Below are 26816 nucleotides of genomic sequence, written 5' to 3'. Positions count from 1 at the left end.
GGCAGAGAGAGAGGGAGACACAGAATCGGAAACAGGCTCCAGGCTCCGAGCCATCAGCCCAGAGCCTGACGCGGGGCTCGAACCCACGGACCGCGAGATCGTGACCTGGCTGAAGTCGGACGCTTAACCGACTGCGCCACCCAGGCGCCCCTGTAAAATTTATTTTTAATGCGAATCGGTGCATTGTGCTCAGCTTGCTTGGCTGCACGTGGACCCTCCAAATCCAGGAGAGCCAAGGGATGTCATGCCCTCTTTCCCCTCTGCCTTCCTGCTCTTTGCCATTCCTCTGATACCTGCCCTCACCCTACTTCTCCCTTCCCTCCTGCCCAGACTTGCTAAAAGAGGAAGTCTTGGACTGTTTACATTGCCAGAAGATCAGTCCCAGCTGTATCCAAAAAAAGTACTGTTTTGGTAAGCTCCTGGGGGGTGGGGGAGACAGGGATGCATGAGAGGTGAAGACAGCCGTGACCCCGCAGATAATGGGTTTTGAGTTCTCCCACAGGGAGCCTTCAGTCCTGCACTCACCACCTGCTTACAGTGGCCCAGATGTCGCTTCCACATTCCGAAATTTGCGTTCCCCCACTGTGAAATAAGGAAGACCCCACTGTAACTTTATCTTTATTTATTCTTTTCTTAAACGACTTTTAAAATATTTTTTTGAGTAATCTCTACACCCAACGTGGGGCCTGAACTCACAACCTGAGATCAAGAGTCATATGCTCCACTGACTGGGCCAGTCAGACACCTGTAACTTTAAAATGTCTCGGGGCACCTGGGTGGCTCAGTCGGTTAAGCGTCCGACTTCGGCTCAAGTCACGATCTCGCGGTCCGTGAGTTCGAGCCCCGCGTCGGGCTCTGTGCTGATAGCTCAGAGCCTGGAGCCAGCTTCGGATTCTGTGTGTCCCTCTCTCTGTCTGCTCCTCCCCCATTCATGCTCTGTCTCAAAAATAAACATTAAAAAAAAAAATGTCTCTACTGCCAGATGGCATTCTAGAAAAACATTCTTAGCCAGTGCCATACCTGGGGAGTCCAGAGGATCTGCTGAATTCACTCACTCACTCATTCATTCATTCAGAGATTTTTTTTTTTTCAAAGTTTATTTATTTTTGGGACAGAGAGAGACAGAGCATGAACGGGGGAGGGGCAGAGAGAGAGGGAGACACAGAATCAGAAACAGGCTCCAGGCTCTGAGCCATCAGCCCAGAGCCCGACGCGGGGCTCGAACTCACGGACCGCGAGATCGTGACCTGGCTGAAGTCGGACGCTTAACCGACTGCGCCACCCAGGCGCCCCATCATTCAGAGATTTTTTAAATGTATCTTTCTGGCAGAGAGAATAGTACAGTGAGCCCCTATATACCCATCAAGCTTGAATAATCATGCTGGAACTTTTCACATGCTGTTCCCTCTCTGTCACACTATTCCTCTTACTCCCTCATTTCAATAAAGTCTCCAAGTTCACCACCTCAAACAGGACTCCCTGATCACACCCTCTAAAGGAGCACTTCCTATCAAATTATGTTGACGATGGACATTCCTCTATATTTGTTTCACTTTATTTATAGCTGTGGTATTTTTAAAAACATAATCTCTATGCCCAACGTGGGGCTCAAACTCATGTCCCCAAGATCAAGAGTCACATGCTCTGCCAACTGAGCCAGCCAGGTGCCCCGCTGCCATGGCATTTTGAAAGTATTCAAGCATTGTGAGATTTCACCCATAGTGTGCACCTCTAAAAAATAAGGACGTTTCCTATGAAACTACAATGCCATTCTCATACCCAAAACACCTAGCAACAATTGTTAAATATCAAGTGACTCTGGGTCCCTTTTGCAACCTCCCTAATTGTTCCCAGAATATCTTTCACAGCTAATTATTTCCAACCAGGACCCAATGAAAGGACTTCTCATACTGTTCAATTACAGTTTTTTTCCACTTCTTTTTAAAAAAATTTTTTTTAACTTTTATTGATTTTTTGAGACAGAGAGAGACAGAGCATGAACAGGGGAGGGTCAGAGAGAGAGAGACACACACAGAATCCGAAACAGGCTCCAGGCTCTGAGCCGTCAGCACAGAGCCCGATGCGGGGCTTGAACCCATGAACCACGAGATCATGACCTGAGCTGAAGTCAGCCGCTTAACCGACTAAGCCACCCGGGGGCCCCTATTTTATTTTATTTTATTTTATTTTATTTTATTTTATTTTATTTTTTACAAATGTTTATATATTATTTTTGGGGGGGGGGCAGAAAGAGAGAGAGGGAGACTCAGAATCCAAAGCAGGCTCCAGGCGCCTAGCTGTCGGCACAGAGCCCGATGCAGGGCTCGAACTCACGTACTGTTGAGATCATGTCCTGAGCCCAAGTTGGATGTTATCCGACTGAGACACCCAGATGCCCCCCCCCACTTCTTCTTTTTTTTAATTTAGAAGAGTTTCTCTTGTCAATCCCCACCCACCCCCCCGCCCCATGACACTGACCATTTGGAAAGAAGGGATTTGTCCATTTGCTTCTTTAGAATGGTGGTTAACTACAACAGATATTACCAGTACCCTGTAATGCCCCCAAACCGAGGATCAGCAGAACAGAGACAAGTGTCTCGTATTGCCCACATTTTAATGGGGTGAAGGGTTAACTAGGGTTTCTCAGCCTTGGCACTACACACAGTTGGAGCTAGAAAATTCTTTGTCATAAGGGCTGTCCTGTGGATGTAGGATGTTCAACAGCACCCTTAGTCTTTCCCCAGCCAGATGCCAATAGTACACCCCCCCTGCCGCCCCACCAAAGTCCTAACAATCATTTCCAGTCTCCATACATTTCCAAATGTCCCCTGGGGCACAAAATTGTCCCCAGCTGAGAGCCACTGCTAGACAATTATATGAAGGGATAAATGGATTAATTTCAGATAGCAAATGTGCCCTAATGAAAACAGAACCATTTGATAGAAAGTGCCTGGGGGGTGGGGCGTGGGGTGGGGGGATGCTTCTTTGGAGGGTGCAAGTGGCAGGACCTCTCTGAAGAAGTGGTGTTTGAGATGTAGAGGAAGTGAGGGAGTAAGGAACAGTGTGAATGAGGGAGGGAACAGCAGGTGCAATGATCCTGGTTGAGCAACGTGGTTGAACAACAAGAAGGAAGCTAACGAGTGAAGATGGGGGTAGTAGCTAGCTAGTCCCATGGTGACCAGATTGTCTGGTGGACCATGGTGACGACTTGGGCTTTTATTCTGAACGAGAGGCGACCTCAGGGAAAGCTCTGAGGGAAGAGGGAAGTGAGAGGGCTTAGGTGTTAATGGGCGCCCTCTGGGGGCCATGTGGGGAACTGTAGGGTGAGGAGAAGCGGGAACCAGGAGAGGCGCTTTGATGGGGGCTGGACCAGGTCGGGAGCCCCGGAGGTGGATCAGACTCTGGATCCACTCCGAAGGTGAGGCCAAGAAGCTCTGCTGGCAGAATGAAAGGCGGGGGGGTGGGGTGGGAGGGACAATTGAAAGATGCAGAATGGGACTCCCAAGGATCTTCAGGGTCCCCAGCTAAGATGCAGACGACTGTCTTAGCGCTAGACTCTCGGCGGTCCCTGTGATGTGCCGTATAGACAGTCGGTGCCGTGAGGGCAGGGATGTATACTGGTGGGGTGCGCGGCAGTATCCAGAGCACCTAGGACGGCGCCTGGGCACAGAATTTGAGGAATGGGTGCCTTGGCGTCGGACCCCGGGAGAGGGCAGGGGATGGGGAGGGAGGAGGGAGAGGGAGGCTCAGGTTGCCGGGGAGGCAGGTGCGTGTAGGTGCAAGGCCAAGGAAGGGCGATGACTTGGAAGTCAAGGTTGTCTCCCCACCCCACCCACCAGTTGACAGGCAGCCCCGCATGAGCCTGCAGTATGAGAAGGGGAGTGGATACCAGCAGCAGCAGGTGCTGTTTGGGGCCACCATCTCCGTGTTCCTGGCTGTCCTTGCCTTTGGCGTCATCGTGGCTTCGTAAGTCATCCCGGCCTTCTCCTGAGGCCTCCAAATGCCCCACTGGGCCCCTCAAAAACGGCGCTGCCCTGGCTCAGTCCCTCTGTCATTTGGGAGTCCCCTGTGCGCTCACTTTATTATTTTTTTAACGTTTTCTTTTATTTTTGAGAGAGAGAGAAAGAGACAAAGCACGAGCGGGGGAGGGGCCCAGAGAGAGGGAGACACAGAACGTGAAGCAGGCTCCAGGCTCTGCGCTGTCAGCACAGTTGGGGGCTCGAACCGACGAACTGTGAGATCATGACCTGATATATATATTATATATATACGTGTGTGTGTGTGTGTGTGTGTGTGTGTGTGTGTGTGTATTAAACATTGTATTCTGTGAATGTGCTGGTATGAAGACAGGTGTCATCCGAGCTGAATTCGTTGTTATATATTCTTTATACTTATTGTTGTGTTAATTTGTTTTCTCCTGCCTTGCAAAGTGGTTACATTTCCAGAGGCTCCAAGCACTGAGCCCGTGGGCCCAGGGGAGAAGAGGCCCTCGCCCTCCTCTCTGCCCTTCTGAGCGACTCCCTCACCTTGGCCTTCCTGTCGCCCCCCCCCCCCCCAGCCCCTCTCCTCTTCTCTCCGGCACCTTTTCTGTCAGTCTCTGCCTCCCCCTCCTGCCCCTCCCCCTCGTCTCCCCAGCACCTGGCGAGGAGAGTTAAGCCATGAGTGTCAGCTCTCACCGTGACCTTGTTCCGTGTCCCCTTCTCCCTCCCTCCCTCTCTCTGCCTCTCCCACGTGGTTTTCTCCACCCCGGGCCCCCCACGTTGAATCTGTGCCTCTCAGTCTCTTTCTGCCTCTGTCTATGAATGTCTCTCCCTGTCTCTGGGTCTCTGGCTCCCATCCCATCTGCCTTGCAGACTGTCGCCCTGTCAGCTCTCTCGGGCTTCCTTAAATCTCCCTCACTGTTGCCACCTCCCTTCCCCTCCCATCTCCCCTCTCTTTCTCCAGCCCCTTCCCCACCTCTCTCTCCCCTTCCCCCAGGTTTGAACCTCTCCCGCTGTCTTCACTCAGTCTTCATTTCTGTCTTGCTCTGTGTTTCCTTTTCACATCTCTGGATTTCCCATTCTGCCTTGAATCTTGTTTCTCCGCCACCCCCCCCCCCCAGCCCCAGCCTCTTGCCCAAGTTTTGTCTCACCCCTCTGGCATCCTTGGTAATTCCTTGGCTTCCCTCCACACACCCCCCCCCCCCCATCTTCAGATGGCTTTGGCCTCTCCTTCTGTGTCGCCCTCCCCTTCTCCTGTGAGGACAACCAGTCTTTGAATGAATGGAGGGTCCAGCCTAAATCCAGAATGACCTCATTTTACCTTAATTTAATTACATCCACAAAGACCCTATTTTCTTTTTTTTTTTAATTTTTTTAACGTTTATTTATTTTTGAGACAGAGAGAGATAGAGCATGAACGGGGGAGGGGCAGAGAGAGAGGGAGACACAGAATCCGAAGCAGGTTCCAGGCTCTGAGCCATCAGCCCAGAGCCCAACGCGGGGCTCGAACTCACGGACTGTGAGATCGTGATGTGAGCTGAAGTCGGACGCTTAACCGACTGAGCCACCCAGGCGCCCCAAAGACCCTATTTTCAAATGGGGTCACATTTGGAGGTCGTGGGGATTAGGTTTTGGGTATATCTTGCGTGGGGACACACTTCAACTCGGCGCACCTGCTTCTGTCTCTTCCTCGTTGTCTTCTGTCTTTCCCTTCTCTGTGAGTCTCGCCCTGTGTCTGTGTTTCTCAGAGTCTCCTCTGGTCTTGCCCACTCTTTCTGTTTCCACATTTTACCCTCACCTCCTGTCCCAAATTTTCTCTCCTCCCTCCTCCTGTACCAACACTGATTGGCTGAGAACCCTAGAAATCCGCCCAGATACCCATGATGTCACCAAATAAGGCTGATGATTGGAGGGAAGTTTTGGGGTGGGGGACGGTTGACCTGGAGGGACCTGAAGTTCTGTTTGTAACCTCCAGACTTTTTCTCTCTGACCAGGGCTGTTACTTACAGGCAAAACCGAAAACTCCTCCTGCAGTAGGGCGGCTTGGGAGTTTGTAAGGGGAAAGGAAAAGAAGTTTAATAAAGTCTATGGCAAATTCCTTAACGTCTCTGTCCGTTTCTGGAGGACTCACCAACTGGGTGCTCCCCAAGGGTTGGGGCCAGGTCTCACTCATCTGTAGGTACCAATTACCCTACATCAAAGCAGGAGTGATTTGGACCTTCGAGAGGCATGGGCGGCCCATGATGAGGACTTCAAAAGACAACCATTCCTACTCTGGGGAGGAATGCGTCCTAGTGGGACCCTCAAGGATGGTCTGGCAAAAGAACAGCCGTGGTCAATATAGAGAATACAGGTTCCGCTCCCTATCTGAACTGTTCAGTTTTCACCCTCTGTGTCCCTGAATAGATTCAGATCAATTTTCATGTAAATCTTTTGCTGTCTGAACTCTTGCTTTTGCTAACCAAAGTAGGAAGCAAAGACATTTGGATAATATAGTGTCCTTATGTTTCTGAACTTACTAGGAAAACTATTGCTATCTCATTCAGGATTTGGATAATGAGGGTGTTTGGTGGGAGGGATAGGGGTTGATAAGAAAGGCCAGTTGAAGCTTCAGTGCCCAGCACAATGCTTGGCCCAGAGCAGGCTCTCAGTAAATATATGTTGAGTAAATGAGGAGAATAGTGTTGAGGGGGAAGAGGAGGAAGCAAAAACTATATTGATCCGTACACTGAGGGCCTTTACATGCCAGGGAAAAGAGCTTGGTGGCTTTCCTCAGGTTCTGGGATTGGAACCCCAAATATTGTTTGGGTCGAGGAAGATAAAGTTAACACGGCAGGTCACATTCATAGAGGATAGAAAAGTGCTCAGCTCCATTCCATTGTGGCTGCTGTGAAATAACAGCTCAGTGTTTTCAGATCTTCAGAGGTCTTTCTTTCTTTCTTTCTTTCTTTCTTTTTCTTTTTTTTTTTTTTTAGTATTTATTTTGAGAGAGCAAGCGAGCAGAGGAGGGTCAGAGAGAGAGAGAGAGAGAGAGAGAGAGAGAGGAGAGAGAGAGAATCCCAGGCAGGCTCCATGCTGTCAGGCGCACAGCCCAACATGGGGCTCAATCTCACGAAGCTTCAGCGGATCTCATGACCTGAGCGGAAATCAAGAGTTGGAGGCTTAACCGGCTGAACCACCTAGGTGCCCCAGATCTTCCGAGTTTTCAAGAGAACCCAGATAGATTTTTTATAAGGTGAAATCACTCCATAAGCAGTGTGGGCAACTAATTTTTTCAGAAACTGAATCCCAACCCAAGACACGTTTTGTTACCATTATGAGGTGACAGGGAAACATGGGGGGCTGAGTGTTGCTTATATTTTTATGCTAGAGATTGGCGAACGAAGTTTTAAGTGTAGAACTAGCTCGTGGGACTCTAATGAACCACATTTCCCAGAATCCTCTCCGCCCCCACAACCACATCCGTTGCCATAGATACTACCAATCCACTACAGTAAAAGGTAGGAGAGTGTGCTTTTAAAGAGCCGGACTCCAGCAATCCGTTGCCAAGATACCAATTTTGGCACATGCTCAGTAGAGAGCGCTTGGAATGGGGACGTTTGGGAGAGGTGGAGCAGAAGCTCCAACCCAAAGGATTCTGGAAATGGTAGTTTCCGGCCTCCTCTCCCTCTCCCCGCCCCCCCCCGCCGGCGCAGGCGCACTTCTCCTAAGGCAACGGATCCTGGTCGCCTTGGTGACGTCGCTCCGGGCACGCATGACGTCACCCTCACCAAGCGCCCTGGCGGAGGGGGTGGCTGGGGGAGCAGGGCTACAGCAGAGAAGTCAAAGATACTCGACCTCGCGTTCATTTCGTAAGCTGGTGTCCTGACCCAAGCGCACTCCGGCGAAGGCTCTAGCCGGGGAGTCTTAAGTTGGCAGTGTTGTTCACTCTACAAATCCAGGTACTCCCTTACCTTCCTCGCAACAGTGCACAATAAACGGATAATTAAATTGTGCAGAAATTATAGTGTGATGAATGCTCCAGGAGAGCACAGTCTGGGGCGGGAGAGACAGTTATCAAATGATAACAGCACAAATTATTATAATATCAGCGCTAGGTTTACTGGGACGGTCCTGTGGAATCCCTGGAGCGAGCAGAGTTGCGAGCTCCCGTCGGGCTGGGTGGGGAGAGGGGAAACGTTCCCATAGGAATGGCTGTAACAGCTTGTTGCAGGTATCCGCCGTTTTCCAAGAGAGATAGAAAGAACGTTCCTGACAGAGGGAACAGCGCACACAAAGGTCAAGAGGTCGGACCTTTTAAAAGGTATTAATACCTTTTAAAGATAATATTTAATGTTGATAATATTGATGGCAAACATGAAGGTGGTGGTGTCTGTAACATACTGGTTTTTAAGTGTTTGTTTGTTTATGTTTATTTTTAAGAGAGAGAGTGAGAGCAGGGGAGGGGCAGAGAGAGAGGGAGACGGAGGATCCAAAGCAGGCTGGGCAGAGTCAGCACAGAGCCTGATGCAGGGCTCAAACTCAAGAAACGCGAGGTCATGACCTGAGCCAGACGCTTCACCAAGGAGCCACCCGGGCCCCCCTATTTATTTTTGAGAGAGAGACAGAGCAAACGGGAGGGGGAAGGACGGGGGGGGGGGGGGCGGCGAGAGAGAAAGAATCCCAAGCAGGCTCCGTGTTGTCAGTGCAGAGCCTGATGCAGGGGTCAAACCCACGAACTGTGAAATCATGCCCTTAGCTGAAATAAAGAGTCCAACATTTAACAGAATGAACCACCCAGGCGTCCCTGTAACATTCTGTTTCAATGGCTTTACTTATATCAACCGATTCAAATCTCATTTATTTATTAAGGTAATTATTATCTCCCCATATACAATAGGGGAACGGAGGTATAGAGAGGTTGATGACTTTCAGTGTTACACAACGAATACGTGGGGTTAACCATTATGCTGTGTGTCCCTTGCCCCGGGGTCCTAGAGTAATTGATCCCTTACTACCTGCAAAGCACTGTGCTGATTGACTTCTATACAACATCAAATCCTATTGGACCAAGGCCCTACCCTTTTGACCTCATTTGATCTTAATTACTTCCCCAAATGCCCTACCTCTAAGTAAAATCAATTGAGGGTTAGGGTTCAATATACGAATTTGGGGGGACACAAGCATTCAATTATAGCACACTCCCACATCCCACCCTTGCATGCCAGCCACAAAGAGCTCCTTATATCTCTTTCTCCCCTCTAGGCTTCTGTTCGCTGTGTTCCCTTTGCTTGGAACAACCCACCTCATTCTCTGCCTTCATTGGTCACATTTATGTCTCTTCGCCCATTAGTTCTTGTCTTCCAAGTTACAGCCAAGTTGAGACCTCCTCCAAAAGTCCTCCGTGATTGTCCAGACTGGGTTGAAGGCCCTCCTCTGTGTTCATACGTTGCCCTGGGCTATCTCCCATCAAGCACACATATTATTACACTAGGTCCTAACTACCCGTAACCATGTCTTTATCCTGTATCCTAATCCTAGCAATAGTGATTGGTCCAAGGGGTGGGCCCAAGATCCAAGAAGGACCAATCAGGACCCTTCCCTGGGATTGCTATATGAACTCCATTGCAACCGTGCTACTTGCATCAGCCAATGAAATGCAGATGAAAGTGACATATGTCATTGAGCTCATTTAACTTGCATGACCACCCAGTGAAGGAGGCATTGCTCCCCCACTTTAGAGACAAGGATACCTACAGGGAGGATTCAAGTAACCCATACAAGGCCCAGAGCTAGTTAAGGACAGAAGTAGGGCTAATGTCCATGTAAAAAGAGGACGAGACACCAGAGCTCTCTCTCCACATGCTCCTGTACCAAGGAAAAACCATAAATTTCTGTTAAGTCATTCAGTCTATGGTATTTTGTGATGGCTGTCTGAGCTAAGATAGAATGTCATGAAGCAAAGCAAGGCAGACTCCAGGCTCACGTAACTTCAGATACAGAGGGCGGAGGAAGGGCTGGGTCTGCTCTGGGTGCAGAAAGACCATTCTGGGGGCTGTGTGTGAACGAGCCTGGAGGGGAGACACTGGGGGGCCAGGAGGATTGGGATGAGACCGCAGTGAAGTTTTAGGATGTGAGCACAAGGCTTGAGCCGGGACCAAGTTCATGGGCAGGGAGAGGGCAGCAGAACTGAGGAGTCTGGCAGTAAGAAGAGGGGCTTCACTGGACTCTCTGTCACTCGTTGGGTCTTTGAGTGTTGGGGCTGCAAAGGTCTCTCTGGGGCTGTTTGACACATCTTCACGGGGTGGTTGTATGAGTTAAATAAGCTAATAAAACTCACTGCCTGTTGTCAGTAAGTGACAGCTATTCTTCCGTTTTGCCCATGGTTCATCTAACTTTTACTCATGTGTACACATATATTTTACATCTTTACAAACATGAAGGATCTATAACTTTGAGATTTTTCTTCTTTTAACCTTCATTTGCAAGTGTCGCCCCACGTTACCGTGCAGTCATCATAATTATTTCAGGCTTGACAACATTTCATAGGCGGGATATACCTTTATTTAATCACTGCCCTGAGTCTATATAACTGAAAATAACTTTTTATTAGTTGGTTCTGATTGGAGATGGCCCCCTCCAAGTGACAATTCAGGGACCTAGGCTCCTCCCATCTTCACATAAGACTTCAGCAGAAGAAGAAAGACTGGGGAAGGTAACAAGTGGGAGGTCTGGGCATGGCATACGTGTCTCTTCTCTCATTTCATTAGCCAGAACTTAGTCACGTGACCACCCCGACTGCAAGGGCATATGGGAAATGTAGTCTAGCTGTGTGCACAGAAAGTAGGGAAAAGGCTTTGAGGAAGAGCTATTTGCCACACATTATCCTAATGAGGGATTATAGCAAAGAAAACCTAGGTGCAGAGAGTGCAAGAGAACTTCCCCAGATCACAAAGAGATTAAAATCTATCAGGCAAATTTTATTGGCACTAAAATCCAAATACCCACCCCCCCTTTTTTTCCATTAGAGTTTTCATCATTCTTGTTTGAAAAGAGAAAAACTATTGTGTTTTTTAAAAATGTTTATTTATTTTTGAGGGAGAGAGACAGACAGAGAGTGGAGGGGTGGGGGCAGAGAAAGAAGGAGACACAGAATCCAAAGGAGGCTCCAGGCTCTGAACTGTCAACACAGAGCCTGATGCGGGGCTCGATCTCACAGACTGCGAGATCATGACCTGAGCCAAAGTCAGGCGCTCAACCGACTGAGCCACCCAGGCGCCCCAACCTATTGGTTTTTATTGATTAAGTTTGTACCCAGTAATTTTACTTAATTATTTTATGGTTTATCATAACATTTCAATAGATTCTCTGATTTCCAAAATAGCAATCATATCATATTCAAAGAAGGGTGAAATTCCAGACTTCTCCATTCCAATTATATACCCTTTCTTTCTCTTGTCTAACTGCACCGATAGTTTTTCCAAAAGTGGTAATGCTGGATGGTTTGTTCTCTTTGGACGGACAGTTTGTTCTGACTTTCACGGGGAAGCTTTTGGTGTTTTAGCATTACGCCTGATTTTGGGTTTTGATTATATGTATATAATTAAAAACAAGGGAGAGACAAGTAACTCCTTAAGATTTTTGTCATTACTGTTCAAGATGGGCCCATTCTTAAATATATTAAGTTTATGTAGAAATGGATGACTACTGAACATTCTCAAAACCTCTTTCATATCCATGATTATATATTACATTGTATATCAATTAGCAAATTATATAATAGCCCAATATCGAACCATCCTTGCATTCCTGGACACACATCTTCCAGCTCCCACCGTAGGGGTCTATTTCTTATAGAGGTATTAGGTGACAGGTGACACTGAGGCAAACAGGGAGCGGATGCCCAGGGATATTGCGTAATTCAGTGACAGACTCAATTCATTCACCATCAGTTTAGATGGGGTGAACTTCCACGTGTCCTGTGGACTTCAGCTACAGGGGAAACTTGGGTTAAATGGGTTAAATGGACTTTGACGTCACCTCCTGTGGAGGGCAGTTAAAAGACTCTAGCTAAAATGAGAATATTACTGACGGTGTCAGTACAGCCAGATACTTCTCAGTACCGGGTTCCCCCCGGCCCTGCATCGTACTTCCAGCCTCCATTTCCCAGCATTCCCCCGCCCGTAGAGACCTTAGGTCTGGAGGAGGGTGAACCCGCAGAGGTTCCTGGGAAATGTAGTCCAACTGCGAAGCCGCGTTTAAAGACCCAAGGTTTAAATAGTTCCGAGACCGCAACCGCGCAGGCGCATTCCGCGGCCCGCCAGAGGGAGGGTAAAGGCCTGGCCGTCCAGCGCCACCCACGGGGGCGCACAGGTGAGTCCCGACCTGGTGGCCCGGAGTCTGAGCTGGTGGGTGCGGGCTGTGCCAGGCAGGCTGGCGGGCACTCAGAGGCGGGTCCTAGTCGTGCCTGGGTGGGCGCTGTGGGCGGCGTCCCGCCCCCTCCTATCACTCTGGAGGGCGCCCCCGGGCGCCTCTGCCCCCCGCGCCGCTTGGAGGATCTCAGCGCGTAGGAATTGGGCGCCTGCTGTTTGCCTGAAGTCAGGCGAGCGCGGGCTCCCCGAAGGGATCCTATACGTTTCCTCACTCTGCAGGTCAAGAAACAGACTCTGCGGCTTCTCCCAGGTCCCAGGGGTCGGCCTGGGATCACACCCTGGGATGTCTGACCCGAAAGCCTCCGCGTGCTCCGCACAGTCACGCCCTCCGCTTCTGTCCTCCTTATCCTGAGCGTGTTATCTGGGTCTCTCATCACTTTCTGATCTCCCTGCCCCCCACCCCAACCCCCATTCAGCCCCCCTCTCTTTGTGTCTCTGCACAGCCCCCTTCCTCAGGAGTCTGTGTTTTGGTTTTGTTTGTTTGTTTTTTCTAGAAACAAGGCCATTTTCTTCCAAAACCGCAGCACCGTGATCTCATCAGGACAGTAACATCGGTACAAACTATTAGCTAATCCACAGACCTTCCGATGCTGCTAATTGTCCCAATAACGTACTCGATGGCAAAAGAAAATCCCATATCACACACCGCGTTAGGTAGTAGGTCTCTAGAACAGTTAGTTTTTCAGTCTTTCTTTGGTCTTGATGATCTGTGCAATGCTGAGGATTATGGGCCAGGTTCTTCTGGAATGTCTTTTAGTTTGGCTTTGCTCAGTGTTTCCTTGTGATTAGATTTCGGTTTGGCAGGAATACCTTAGGCAGGAATACCTTATTTATTTTTGAGAGAGGGAGAGAGAGAATCCCAAGCAGGCTCCATGCTGTCCACACAGAGCCAGACGAGGGGCTCGATCCCACAAACTGTGAGATCATGACTTGAGGCGAAATCAAGAATTGGAGGCTTAACTGGTCGGGCCACCCAGGAGCCCTTTCTTTTTTGTAATTATTGACTTGTGAGGAGATACGGGAGAGCCTGTAAGACTCTGTTCCGAATCAGGATTTCACCTACTGGTTTCAGCCTGAGCTGCGTGCGCCCCTGTGTCACCGGGTGTAGTGAGGCGTTTGCCTGGAAACACATGAGATTGAGTCTTTTTGTTTCTAGACTGTATCAGTTGCCCGTTGCTGCCCTAACAATTTACCACGAATTTGGTGGCTTCCAACAACACAGATCTGTTCTCTTACAGTTCAGGGGGTCAGAGTGGTGCTCCCTCTGAAGGCTCTAGCGGACAATCCGTTTCCTTGCCTTTTCCAGCCTCTAGAGGCTTCCGCGTTCGTTAGGTGAGGCCTCTTCCTCCGGCTTCAAAGCTGGAGGGAGAGCGTCTTCTCTCTCTGACTCTGCTTCTCTTGACTTGCCTCACGTGGCCTTCTCCTCTGAGTCAAATATCCCTCTGTCTCCCTCTTATCAGGACACTTAGGATTGCACCTAGGACCCAACCCGGATGATCCAGGATAATCTGCCTATCTAAAGGTGCTTAACTTAATCACATCACGGGTCCATCCTACAAGATATCTTTTTAGGGCCACCATTCAGCTCACCACCTGGTCTATGTCCAGGCCTGCCTCCCCCACCGGGCAAGGAGCCCCTTTAGGGCAGAGCCGCACGTCACCCATCGTTCTGTCCTCCGATGAGTATGTCACCCTCACATGAGTCCCAGAGCGTATTTGATGAATGAGTGGAGGTGACCATAGTCTGAACACCAACTTGTCTTTGGCAGAGATATTTTTGGGGGGAGGGATTTTTAAGCTTTATAATCTTAAAAAAAAATTTTTTTTTTAATTTACATAGAAATCAGTTAGCATCTAGCGCAACAATGATTTCAGGAGTAGATTCCTTAGTGCCCCTTACCCATTTAGCCCATCCCCCCTCCCACACCCCCTCCAGCAACCCTCAGTTTGTTCTCCAGATTTATGAGTCTCTTCTGTTTTGTCCCCCTCCCTGTTTTTATATTATTTTTGTTTCCCTTCCCTGTGTTCATCTGTTTTGTCTCTTAAAGTCCTCATATGAGTGAAGTCATATGATTTTTCTCTTTCTCTGACTAATTTCACTTAGCATAATACCCTCCAGTTGCAAATGGCAAGATTTCATTCTTTTTGATTGCCGAGTAATACTCCATTGTATATATATACCACATCTTTATCCATTCATCCATCGATGGACATTAGGGCTCTTTCCATACTTTGGCTATTGTTGATGGTGCTGCTATAAACATGGGGGTGCACGTGTCCCTTCGAAACAGCACAGCTGTATGTATCTCTTGGATAAATGCCTAGTAGTGCAATTGCTGGGTCGTAGGGTAGTTCTATTTTTAGTTTTTTGAGGAAACTCCATACTATTTTCCAGAGTGGCTGTATCAGTTTGAAGCTTTATAATCTTAATTTCATTTTAATTTTTGAGAGAGAGAGAGAGCAGGTGCGCACAAGTGGGGGAGGGGCAGAGAGAGAGGGAAAGGGAATCCAAAGCAAGTCCCCCCTCAATGTCAGCGTGGAGCCCAACATGGGGCCTGAACCCGCAAAGCCATGAGATCGTGACTGGAGCCAGAACCAAGAGTCGGACACTTAACCGACTGAGCCACCCAGGTGCCCTGGGGATTTTTAAACTTTATTTCAGCAGTTTTGAGAGAGAGAGAGAGAGAGAGAGAGAGAGAGAGAATGAGTGAGAGAGATCCCAAGCAGGCTCCACGCTCAGTACAGAGCCAGATATGGGGCTTGATCTCACAAACCGAGAGATCATGACCTGAGCCGAAACCAAGAGTTGGATGCTTAACCGACTGAGCCACTCAGGCGCCCCTCTTTAAACAACATCTTCAGCAGGAGATCAGGATCCTCATGCGGGATTGATAAGACAGATAGTAGCAGCTTTCCAAAAAATGGCAGATCCGTATATAATGGAATACTACTCGGCCATAAAAAGGAATGAGCCCTATCACGTGGTACAACATGGATGAACCCTGAACACAGGCTAAATGAAAGAAGCCAGGGGCGCCTGGGTGGCTCAGTCGGTTGAGTGTCCGACTTCGGCTCAGGTCATGATCTCGAGGTTCGTGGGTTCAAGCCCCGCGTCGGGCTGTGTGCTGACAGCTTGGAGCCTGGAACCTCCTTGGGATTCTGTGTCTCCCTCTCTGCCCCTCCCCCACTCGTGCCCTCTCTTTCTCTCTCTTTCAAAAATAAACATGAAAAAAATTTTTTTTTAAGTAAAAAACGAAAGAAGCCAGACACAAAGGGCCACATATTACACGATTCCATGTCTATGAAATGTCCAGAATGGGCAAATGCATTATGACAGAAAGATGAGTGGTTGTCTGGGGCTGACCTTGGAGTGGCAGCACAGAACAGGGAGATTTGGGAGTCACTGATTAACGGTGCACGGTTTCCTCTTAGGGTGATGATGAAAATGTTCTGGAACCAGATAGTAGTGATGTTACACAACATGGAGAACATACTAAATGCCACTGAATTGTAGAATTTAGAGTAGTTAAAATGGTACAGGGTGTGTTACGTGTATTTTACTGTAAGAGAAAGAGTCAGGATCAAAAGGGGGCTTGACCTCTGCAGCCAGACTTCTGGGTCTGAATCCCGCTCTGACACTCGACACCTCTACGATCTTGAGCAAGGGCCTTGACCTCTTGTGCCTCTATTTCCTCATCTGGGGATAAGTCGAGCCACTTCTTCTTTTTTTTTTTTTTTTTAATTTTAAAAAATATTTTATTTATTTTTGAGAGAGAGAGACACAGAGTATGAGCTGGGCAGGGGCAGAGAGAGATGGGGAGACAGAATCCGAAGCAGGCTCCGGGCTCTGAGCTGTCAGCACAGAACCTGACGAGGGGCTCGAACTCACGAACGGTGAGTTCGTGACCTGAGCCGAAGTTGGACGCTCAACCGACTGAGCCACCCAGGTGCCCCTCTAGCTACTTCTTTGAGAAGTAGTGCAGGGAGCTGAACCCCCTGTTTGCTAGTGGTTGCTGGTATGGAATGGGAGCCTCAGGCAGCCTGTCCTGACCTTTGCTCCAGCTCTTAGGAGACCAGGGCCCCCACTGTCATGAGGCATCTTTGGGAGAGTGTCTGTCTGTCTGAGCCACAACTGACCCCCTCTCTGCTCCAGTCTCCTCCTCCAGCCCTGCGGACTGAGACCTGGTCCTTTCTCCTGGAGGCACATGCCCAGGACCCAGCAGTGGCCACCGGTACCCTGATGGCTGAGGACCAGGTGAGTCTGGGTTTCCTCTTCCCCAAGATGATTTTACGGCCCCCTCAGAGAGCCATACTCATCTCTGCCTGTGGCCCGAAGAGCTTCTGCCCCTCCTAATCGTGGGGAAGGGGCGAGTGTGGGAGGGACTCTGGGGCTGGGAGGTGCGGGGAGGAGAGGGCCTGGGGGCAGGATGCCCTGAGCTGGGACACAGTCTAAAAATCGGTCATCTAAAGCCCGGGAGCCTTTGGGTTGCCAGATGAAGAGGGCAGTGGATGGTTTTGCTTCACCCCCAAGCCTTATCCTTGGAGTTGGTGATGGGAATTGGGATCCCGGCTTGAGTCTGGGATGGAGTGCCACTCAGGAATCGCTCTTGTACACAATGGCTTGAGAGTTTAAAAAAAAAAAAAAAGCGTTTCTTAGGGTTGTCACATACAGGTATGCAGGTTACACACTGCACAAGGGTGCCTCATCTCGGTGGCGGGATTCACATCTCACACCTCACACACTGGTATATTGTGGCAATTTTTTTCCAGTTTATTTATTTATTTGTTTATTATTATTAGTGTTTATCATTATTATTATTATTTTTTTTTTTTTTTTTTTTTTGAGAAAGAGAGAGAGAAAGCAAGTGGGGAGGGGCAGAGAGAGAGGGAGCGAGACTCCCAAGCAGGCCCTGGGCTGTCAGCACAGAGTTCCATGCAGGGCTCGCACTCACAAACCGGGAGATCGTGACCTGAGATGAAATCAAGAGTTGGCCGCTTAACCGACTGAGCCACCCAGGTGCCCCTTATGGTAATTTTCACGCAGATGGCAGTCAACTGTCATATATTAAAATAATTGGCATATTGTAACAGCTTTCCAACAGATGGCAGTAAAGAGTCACGCAGAAAAGGAGCTTTTGTCTGTCTTCTTCCAAGGTGCCTTTGGGCTAGCAGCTGCCTTAGACTTTCTGCATTTCTGTAGGCCATTTTTTTTTTTTTTAATTAAAAAAAATTTTTTTTTAATGTTTATTTTTGAGAGAGTAACAGAGCATGAGTGGAGGAGGGACAGAGAGAGAGGGAGACACAGAATTCGAAGCACGCTCCAGGCTCTGAGCTGTCAGCACAGAGCCCGACGCGGGGCTCGCACTCACGAGGTGTGAGTCATGGCCTGAGCCAAAGTCGGACGCTTAACCGACTGAGCCACCCAGGTGACCCTCTGTAGGCCATCTTTACTCAGTCGTCTCAAATCAGTTGAGTCAGTATGTTCCAGCCTAGAATGTTCCAACTGTCTCAGCCACCAGCAGTGGTAGGCCCTTGGCCCATGACCTCTCCAGCCCCAGAGTTCTAGAAGGATGGGTCTCTCCACCCTGTAAAATTGGCCTTTGCAGGAATCAGTGACCTTCAAGGATGTGGCTGTGGACTTCACCCTGGAGGAGTGGGGCTGGCTGGGTCCTGGCCAGAGGGAGCTGTATCGGGACGTGATGTTGGAGAACTACCAGAACCTTCTCTCACTGGGTGAGGCCCTGCCCCCATCTGCCTTCATCTCCTTTGTGCCCACCCACTGGGGGCATTTGCTGAGGTCATGTGGTTCCCTCTCTGTTCCTCTAATTGGTGCCTCCTGGCTGGGCTCTGGCTGTCCCTCTCTCTCTCCACTGGCTTCTCCTAGAGTCCCAGTGTCCCCAAGGGCCCCGAGTCTTCTACCTGTCCTGCACAATCTTCAGCCTGTGCCCCCACCTTCTTCTCACGCTTTCCTGGAATGCCTGTTCCAGAATCTCGGACTCCAAGTGCTCCTTGGATGTTTATCGGGCTGCATCTTAGAATCTTTCCAAAGCACGTAAATGCTGTCCCCCAAATGTGTCTTCCTGGCCCTACACTGTCGGCCCACCCGCCTCCTGTGCCCGAGTCCCTCTCACATTTGTTACCCTGAGCTCAGCGTCTGCACACAGACCTGCTCCAATCCTCTGGGCCCCCCCATCCCCCAGCCCAGACCGTCCTCACTCCGCCCACCCCCCTCCCCAGCAGCCCACCACGTCCTCTCTGCCCCCCAACAATTTGCTCATCGCCCCCCCTCCATCCCTGCAGTCCAGCCCTGACCTGGCCTTATCCTCACCCCCTGGCCCTTCTCTGGCCTCCTCAGTGGTCTTTCTGTCCGCCTCCTTCTCCCCTCAGTTTCTTTTTCTGGTCCTTCTGTCTTGCCTTTTCCCTGGAAGCAATGGTGGTTTGAAGGCCGCTTCCTCAGCCGTCCTCACTTACACACGTTCCCTGGACAAAGTCACCAAGAACTCGCTTAAGCACCTGTGTCGGGGCCCCAGGAGAGCCCCCAAGTTCGGGTGGTTCTCTCGGAGGACCCACAGGCCTCACATGTAGCTGTGCTCACAGCCAAGATTCCAGAGCACGGGCAGCAAAGGGATAAGGCACATGGGGCGAAGTCTAGCAGCAACCAGGGCAGAGTCCCCTCCCCGTTGAGTCACAACAAGATGTGTCAACACGTGTGAGGTGTCGTCCACCGGGGACACTCGTTAGAGACCCGGTCAGCGCCCAGGGTTTCGCTGAGGTCTGGTCATGTCAGCAGCCTCCGCCTGGCACGGACCAAGCTCCCGACTCCCCGAAGGAAAAGCGGGTGTCGGGCAGAAGCCACAGTGTTTGCACAAACGGCTGAGGCGCCGGGAGCCTCTCCTGTCGATCAGGAACTACTGGGAACCCTCTTGAAATCCAGCTTCCCAAACGCCAGCCAAGGGTAGCCTTGTGAGCAGGGCTTTCCAGAAAGGGCAGGCAGCCTGCCGTGTGAGCCTTTTCTGCACAACTCGTGTGTACAGAACGACGTCCCATTGGTCTGTCCCCTGAGCTCCAACTTGATGCAGCTAGTGGCCTCCCCTGAGCTCACGACGTCCCCACAGACCCCCTCCTCGTCTGCCCACCCTCCCATCTCAGGGACAGTCGCCCACCAGTCCTGGGCCCTGCCTTCAGCGGCTTCAGACCCTCGTGTGGCCTGGCCCCTGCCGGCCTCCTCGATCTCATCTCCATCCGTTCTCTCCCTTCCTCACTTCTCCAGTGGGAGGAAGGCTCGCCTTCTCAGGCGGGAGCTTGTCCACTCCTGGGAACGGTCAGTAGGGAGATGTGTTTGTTTCCCACAGCTGTGTAACAGATCACTGCAGACCTGGTGGCTTAATACGGAAGAAATTCGTTCCCTTACGGTTCAGAAGCCAGACGTGCAAAATCCAGGCAGAGGCAGGGTCCTGCTCCTTCTGAAGGCTCCAGGGCGGAGTCCTTCCTGGATGCAGCTTCCGGAGGTCCCGGGTGACTCTTGCTGTTCCTCGCCTTGTATCCCCATCACCCTGATCTTGGCCTCTATCTTCACATGACCTTTCCCCTGCCCAAGGGTGTCTGTGCATCATCCCCTAAGACCCGACCTACTCCCGCAGGACCTCGTCTGAACGAATTACATCCTCAAAGCCCCGATTTGCCAAGTAAGGTCACATTCTGAGGTTTCTGTGGACAAAGTTTGGGGGGAACACTGTTCAGCCCCCTATAGGAAGAGAGAAATCAGTGAGCTTAAACATCGCGGCATGAAGAAAGTAAAAAGAAACTGATGAGATTAATTTCAGTGATATGGTTCATTGCACCCAATCTGTCCAAAATATGAACATTTTGGTATGTGTGGCAATCATCACCAATACACGAATTACTAATGAGATGTTTTACATCTTTCTCCATAATAAGTCTTCAAAATGTGGTGCATATTTCACATCGAACTTGAACAACACAGAGCCAGAGCCTTAAACAGTGATGCCAGGGCTCAGGCTCTTTCTGGAATGTAGTAGGCGCTCAACAAATGAGTCTTGCATTGACCAGTAGAACCTCTAATCAGTAAGCACCCAATGTATGCATCTCCCCGGCACACCCAGGGCCTGGGACCCAGCCCTGAGGCCTCCCTATAACTGGCCAAATCTTGTGTCTTTTCTAGGGGCAGGGCCTCCAGGGTTCAAACCCGACGTGATCTCCCGTCTGGAGCGAGGGGTGGAGCCCAGTATGGAGAAGAGAGAAGGCTGGCAAATGGCCTGTCCAGGTGGGTGAGGATGTCCAGCAGGTGTAAGCCGTCTTCCTCCCCTGTCTGTCGTGATCAGTGACAGGAGTGAGGCAGCACACGCCATGATCGTGGGCGCAGGGTTTGAATCCCAGCCACACCACTTCCTGGCTCTGTGACTGACTTTCTGGCAAGTCATTTAGCCCCCCTGTGCCTCAGTTTCCTCACCTGCACAGTGGGGTGAATAATAGTACCCAGGGTTGGAAAGGATAAACGGATTAACACGTAAAGTGTAGCCCAGCGCCTGGCTCACGGTAACCCCTGGTCAGAACAGGCTACGATGATTATTGGTGATTGTTTATTGGGGAGCATCTGTATAAAGACCCAGAAGTGGGACCCGGCCTGATGCGCTGGGCAACAGGAAGCCGGGTTTTTGCCGCCACTGGCCCACAGACTCCATGAGGGTTGAAGCGTCTTTGTTTCTGTCTCCGTCTACCGTGTCGTGGGTGGGGTTGCCCCCCTGCCCCTCACCACAGCCTCCCCCCGGCCTCCACCCTCAGGCTTATGCCCTCCAGCGCATCCCACACAGCTCCAGAGGGGTCTGCCTGCACCCAGAGCTGATCCCACTCCCCTGCGCACAGCCACCCCGTAGCTCCCTAGTACCCCTGAGAGCAAGTCGTAGCCCCTCAGGCCCAAAACTGGAGGCCCCGTGTGGCCCGGCCTGTGGTATCTCTGGCCTCACGTCTCATCCCGGTCCACCGTGGCTGTACCCCACGTCCTGACCCCGCTGAAGCACTTGTTTGTCCCTGTCTGAACGTCGTTTGTTTTTTTTTTTTAATCAATATATATTTTTTAAGTTTGTTTATTTTGAGAGAGAGAGCACAGGCGCATGTGTGAGTGTGAGTGGGGGAGGGGCAGAGAGATTGAGAGAGAGAGAGAGAAGGAGAGAGAATCCCAAGCAGGCTTCGCACCTGCAGTGCAGAGTCCAATGCGGGGCTCAAACTCATGAACCGTGAGATCATGACCGGAGCTGAAACCAAGAGTCGGATGCTTAGCTCACTGAGTCACCCAGGCACTCCTGGGTGGGCACTCAGGTATTCGGATTGGTGAGCCTGGGTCTCATGCCAACTCTAAGTGGGGGTGGGGGAGACTGTGATTAACAGCCCCACCAAGACCGCATGGAAAGGGGAATAGTGTTTCTTCAAGGGCAGGGATGCTATGGAGACGAGGAGGGTATGTCCAAAATGTCTAAGTGCAAGCCTGCCCCTCCCCCTCTCTGAGGGCAAGGGTCAGATGTCTCATTCAGCACAGAGGCCTGTACCCCCAGCACTGTGGTTAGCAAGTAAGTAACAACTGTACAATTAATAGGTAGCTCATGGGGGCACCTGGGTCAGTTGGTTAAAGCATCTGACTCGATCTCAGCTCAGGTCGTGATCTTGAAGTCCGTGGGATTGAGCCCCACACCAAGCTCTGTGCCGGCAGCGCGGAGCCTTTTTGGGATTCTATCTGTGCCCCTCCCCCACTCACGCACACATACTCTCTCTTTTCCTCTCAAAATAAATAAACTTGAAAAAATTTTAAAAAACTGCATTAAAGAGGTATCCCATGAACAAATCTGCTAGCATCAAAAAATCAATCCCTCGGGGCGCCTGGGTGGCACAGTCGGTTAAGCGTCCGACTTCAGCCAGGTCACGATCTCGCGGTCCGTGAGTTCGATCCCCGCGTCAGGCTCTGGGCTGATGGCTCAGAGCCTGAGCCTGTTTCCGATTCTGTGTCTCCCTCTCTCTCTGCCCCTCCCCCGTTCATGCTCTGTCTCTCTCTGTCCCAAAAATAAATAAATGTTGAAAAAAAAAAAAATCAATCCCCTTCAGCAGATTCCATATGGCTTTACTTCCTGCTTATCATCTCTCCTCTACACTCCCCTGTCTCCAAATTGCGAGGTTGGGCTATAAAAGCCTCACATACATTGAATATTTATTGGTATCTTTTGATCAAATTAAAGTTATTTGTGTTCATCTCAGCAACTTTGAAAATCTAAGGAAGGAATAAAGCAGGAAATGGAAATCTCCCCATAATCATGCTTACTTCTCAAAAAATTATTTATCATGTTTTATTTTATTTTATATTTTATATTATATTATTTTATTTTGAGAGAGTGCAAGCAGGGGAGAGAGAGAGAGAGAGAGAGAGAGAGAGAGAGAGAGAGAGAGAGAGATCTTAAGCAGGCTCCACGTTCATCATGGAGGGCTCGATCCCATGACCCTGGGATCGCGATGTGAGCTGAAATCAAGAGTCGGATGCTTAACCGACTGAACCGTCCAGGTGCCCCTGCTTTTAACATGTTACCCCAAAAGCTTGACTGTATTTTTTAATTACAAAAGTATATAATAAAAACATGAATAAACCGGACACAAAAGGATACACATCATATGATTCCACTTACATGAGGTGCCTAGAGTGGGCAGATTCGTAGAGCCAGAGTGGAATGGTGTTTGCCAGGGGCTGGGGAAGGGGGAACAGGAGTTAGTGTTTAATGGGTATAGTGTTTCAGTTTGGGAAGATGAGAAAGTTCTGGAGATGGATGGCGAGGCTGGTTGCACCACAGCGTGAATGTATATATGCAACTAAACGGTACACCTAGAAACGACTGAGATGTCATGTTCTATGTTGTATGTGTTTTATCACATCGAAAAGCAAATATGATAAATGGAAAACCCTCCAGTCCACCATGCACATGCATACGCACGTGTACACGTAGATACACCTATACAACTCAGTCCTTTTTGTATCTCGAGGCCACGACAAGAATCTGTGTCATGTCTTTTGAAACAGCAACGTAAACCGTGAAACTTGTCTTTCATTTTTGTTAATTGTTTTCTGTTTATTTGTTATTGAGAGAGAGAGAGAGAGAGAGAGACAGGGTGCCAGCAGGGGAGGGATAGAGGGAGAGGGAGACACAGAATCCGAAACAGGCTCCAGGCTCCGAGCTGTCAGCACAGAGTCCGACGCGGGGCTCGAACTCACGGACCGTGAGATCATGACCTGAGGCAAAGTCAGATGTTTCACCACCCGAGCCACCCAGGCGTCCCTGAAACTCGTCTTCTAAAGTCTCCAGCGCCGGTGCCGTGTAATCAGCTTCCTGTGTCCCGACGTGGGCAATATTCACATTTTCTGTTTCTTTCAGACTTGGAGACGAGGTCTGCACCGACTCAGGAGACGCTTGTAAAAAAGAGCATTTCTGCAGAGGCCGCTTCCGCAGGGGGAAAGACGGGGGGCGGTTTAAGGGCAGCGCTGGGAGATGCCAGACTGGGGGGATCCCGGGCGTGTGGCCTCCGGTCGGAGGACCGGGGAAGGCAGGAGAGGCATTTGAGGTGCTTGTCGGCTACTCCCAAGGAAGCCGTCTGTGGGGAGAGAGGCCTCGGCGGTCACGAGCTCGGGCGAAGCCTCAGGCGGGCCTCCGCCCGCGTCCGGAAGCAAAGAGGGCCGGGCGGGGAGAGAGCCCGGCAGAGGGACGGGCCGAGAAAGAGCCTGAAACGCCAAAGGACGTTGGTAGAGAGGAAGCCATTCAGCTGCGCGGAATGCGGGAAGGCCTTCGTTTACCACTCAGACTACATCCTGCACCAGAGAATTCACACCGGAGAGAAACCCTACAAGTGTGAGGATTGCGGGAAGGCCTTCAGCAACAGCTCCTATTTCATCCAGCACCACGTCATTCACACGGGAGAGAAGCCGTACGCGTGCGGCGAATGCGGCAAGACCTTCACCCAGAGCTCCTCGCTTACCGAGCACCAGAGGATCCACACGGGCGAGAGACCCTACAGATGCAAGGAGTGCGGGAAGGCCTTCACCCAGAGCTCCTCCCTCATCAAACACCAGCGCTGCCACACGGGGGAGAAACCCTACAAATGCAACCAGTGCGGGAAGTTCTACTCGCAGGTGTCCCACCTCACCCGCCACCAGAAAACCCACACGGGGGAGAAGCCCTACAAATGCGGTGAGTGTGGCAAGGCCTTCTGTCACACTTCCTCGTTGACCCAGCACCAGACCATCCACACCGGAGAGAAACCCTACAAATGTAACGAGTGCGGGAAAACCTTCAGCCACAGCTCGTCCCTGTCCCAGCATCAGCGCGTCCACACCGGCGAGAAGCCCTATGAGTGTCACGCGTGTGGCAAAGCCTTCGGCCACAGCTCCTCCCTGACTCAGCATCAGAGAATTCACACCGGCGAGAAGCCCTATGAGTGTCACGAGTGTGGGAAGGCGTACACGCAGATTTCCCACCTCATGAGGCACCAGAGCATTCACGTGGGAGAAAAACCCTACGTATGTGACGAGTGCGGGAAGGCTTTCAGTCACACCTCGTCCTTCACCCAGCACCAGACGATTCACACCGGGGAGAAGCCCTACAAATGTAACGACTGTGGGAAAACCTTCAGCCAGAACTCGTCGCTGACACGCCACCAGAGGATTCACACCGGGGAGAAGCCGTACGAGTGCCGGGCGTGCGGGAAGGCCTACACCCAGATTTCCCACCTCATCCAACACCAGAGGATTCACACTGGAGAGAAACCGTACGAGTGCGGGGAGTGCGGGAAAGCCTTCAGCCGCAGCACCCACCTTATCGAGCATCAGAAAATCCACACGGGCGAGAAGCCCTATAAGTGTGAAGAGTGTGGGAAAACGTTCGGTCACCACTCATCCCTCACTCAGCACCAGAGGATTCACACTGGCGAGAAACCCTACGCCTGTAAGGAATGCGGCAAAGCCTTCAACCAGAGCATCCACCTCATTCAGCACCAGAGGATTCACACCGGGGAGAAGCCCTATGAGTGTAACAGCTGTGGGAAAACCTATACCCAGATTTCACACCTGATTCAACACCAGAAGGTTCACACGGGTGGCAGTCGCCACGTGCGTAAGGCACGCGGGGAGGACTTCAGCTGGAGTCCACGCCTGACTGAACAGCGGAGACTCCACACCGTGCACGACGCCTACGTCTGCGATGGTTTGGAGAAAGCCTTGGCTTGGGGCACACAGCTTGCCGATTGTCAGAGAGTGCCTGCTGGCCAGAGAGCCTGAGAAGGGAGCCGACTGGTGGTCCCGCTGCTGGGTTCGGTTCGGCCTTCATCATCGGGAACCTCCTCCCTCCCAGAGAGGGACCCTAACACCACGTATTGTGAGAGTTGGTTTCTCTGTTTCCTACAAAAAGATGACACGGGTGTCACCAGCTGGGACAGCTTCTGATCGTTTTTGGCGCCCCCCCCCAAAATCGCAGCCTCTCTCCTGTTTCTTAGCCTTACAGTGTCCCCAAAGGGTGGTGTAATGGAATGTAACTTCATCTGATAGCTTTTTTTTAATGTATACCTTTTTGAGAGAGAACGAGAGAGAGAGAGAGCGTGAGCAGGGACGGGGCAGAGAGAGAGGGAGACACAGAATCCGAAGCAGGCTCCGGGCTCTGAGCTGTCAGCACAGAGCCCCACGTGGGGCTCGAACTCACGAGATCATGACCTGAGCTGAAGTTGGACGCTTAACCAACTGAGCCGCCTAGGCGCCCCTTCATCTGATATCTTTAATAAGGTCTCTTTGAACTTTTCAAATTTACTGATCGTTCATGAAATCGGAGCCTGAAAATTCAAGGAAAAAAAAAACACAGCTGGAAAGATAAACCCTTTCAAGTACAAGCTACATAGCCAGCTGAACGTAAACACTAGATGATTTTAGTTTCCTTTGAAACTTTAAGCTACAAATCTCATGGCAAAATCCGCAGTTGGCTTAAATACTGAATACGTTTCACATATTTACAGCCATTTTTATTTTTCTTTGATGTTTATTTTTGAGAGAGAGAGAGTACCCGTGCGTGAGCAGGGGAGGGGCAGAGAGAGGAGACACAGAATCCGAAGCAGGCTCCAGGCTCCGAGCTGTCAGCACACAGAGTCCGACGCGGGGCTCACACCCCCTTGAACCGCGAGATCATGACCTGATCAAAAGCTGGACACCTGACCGACTGAGCCAGCCAGGCGCCCTCAAATGTCATTTAAAACTAAATGTTATTTCATTGTGATCAGAGTGTAGGAACAACGTTGGCTCCTCTGATTTGTCCTTATTATATCATGAACATTGTCCTTTGTAACTACAGACACCTCGTACTCATCATTATTGGGGCTAATGATATTTCATTGGTGG

At 50.5% G+C, this 26816-nt stretch overlaps 2 protein-coding genes across 6 annotated transcripts in view; both read left to right on the top strand.

Moving 5' to 3' along the window:
- IZUMO2 (IZUMO family member 2) overlaps positions 1-6078 on the top strand; it is a 13834-nt gene extending 7756 nt beyond the window's left edge. For both annotated transcript variants that reach the window (XM_040458160.1, XM_040458159.1), the window contains 2 exons: positions 3840-3966; positions 5975-6078. In XM_040458160.1, the coding sequence (XP_040314094.1) occupies positions 3840-3966; positions 5975-6017 (170 nt within the window). In that variant the 3' untranslated portion in view covers positions 6018-6078. The remainder of the gene's footprint in view (positions 1-3839; positions 3967-5974) is intronic.
- Positions 6079-7757: 1679 nt separating this feature from the next.
- Positions 7758-26060, top strand: LOC121018926 (zinc finger protein 883-like). Of its 4 annotated transcripts, none has more exons than XM_040457977.1 (5): positions 7758-7921; positions 16545-16646; positions 17998-18124; positions 20574-20675; positions 23818-26060. In XM_040457977.1, the coding sequence occupies exons 2-5, from the start codon at positions 16632-16634 to the stop codon at positions 25710-25712; spliced, it is 2139 nt and encodes a 712-aa protein (XP_040313911.1). In that variant the 5' UTR covers positions 7758-7921; positions 16545-16631; the 3' UTR covers positions 25713-26060. The 4 variants fall into 4 exon arrangements, with proteins under 4 accessions (XP_040313911.1, XP_040313908.1, XP_040313910.1 ...); XM_040457974.1 differs by having other exon boundaries at positions 16454-16646; XM_040457976.1 differs by lacking the exon at positions 7758-7921 and adding an exon at positions 12233-12332.
- The last annotated feature ends 756 nt before the right edge of the window (positions 26061-26816 follow it).

The sequence above is a fragment of the Herpailurus yagouaroundi genome, unplaced genomic scaffold (genome assembly GCF_014898765.1).
Source record: "Herpailurus yagouaroundi ecotype Mexico unplaced genomic scaffold, PumYag 220, whole genome shotgun sequence".
Lineage (NCBI taxonomy): Eukaryota > Metazoa > Chordata > Mammalia > Carnivora > Felidae > Herpailurus > Herpailurus yagouaroundi.
The sequence above is the reverse complement of the archived record's forward strand: the minus strand, read 5'-3'. Positions and strand labels throughout refer to the sequence as shown.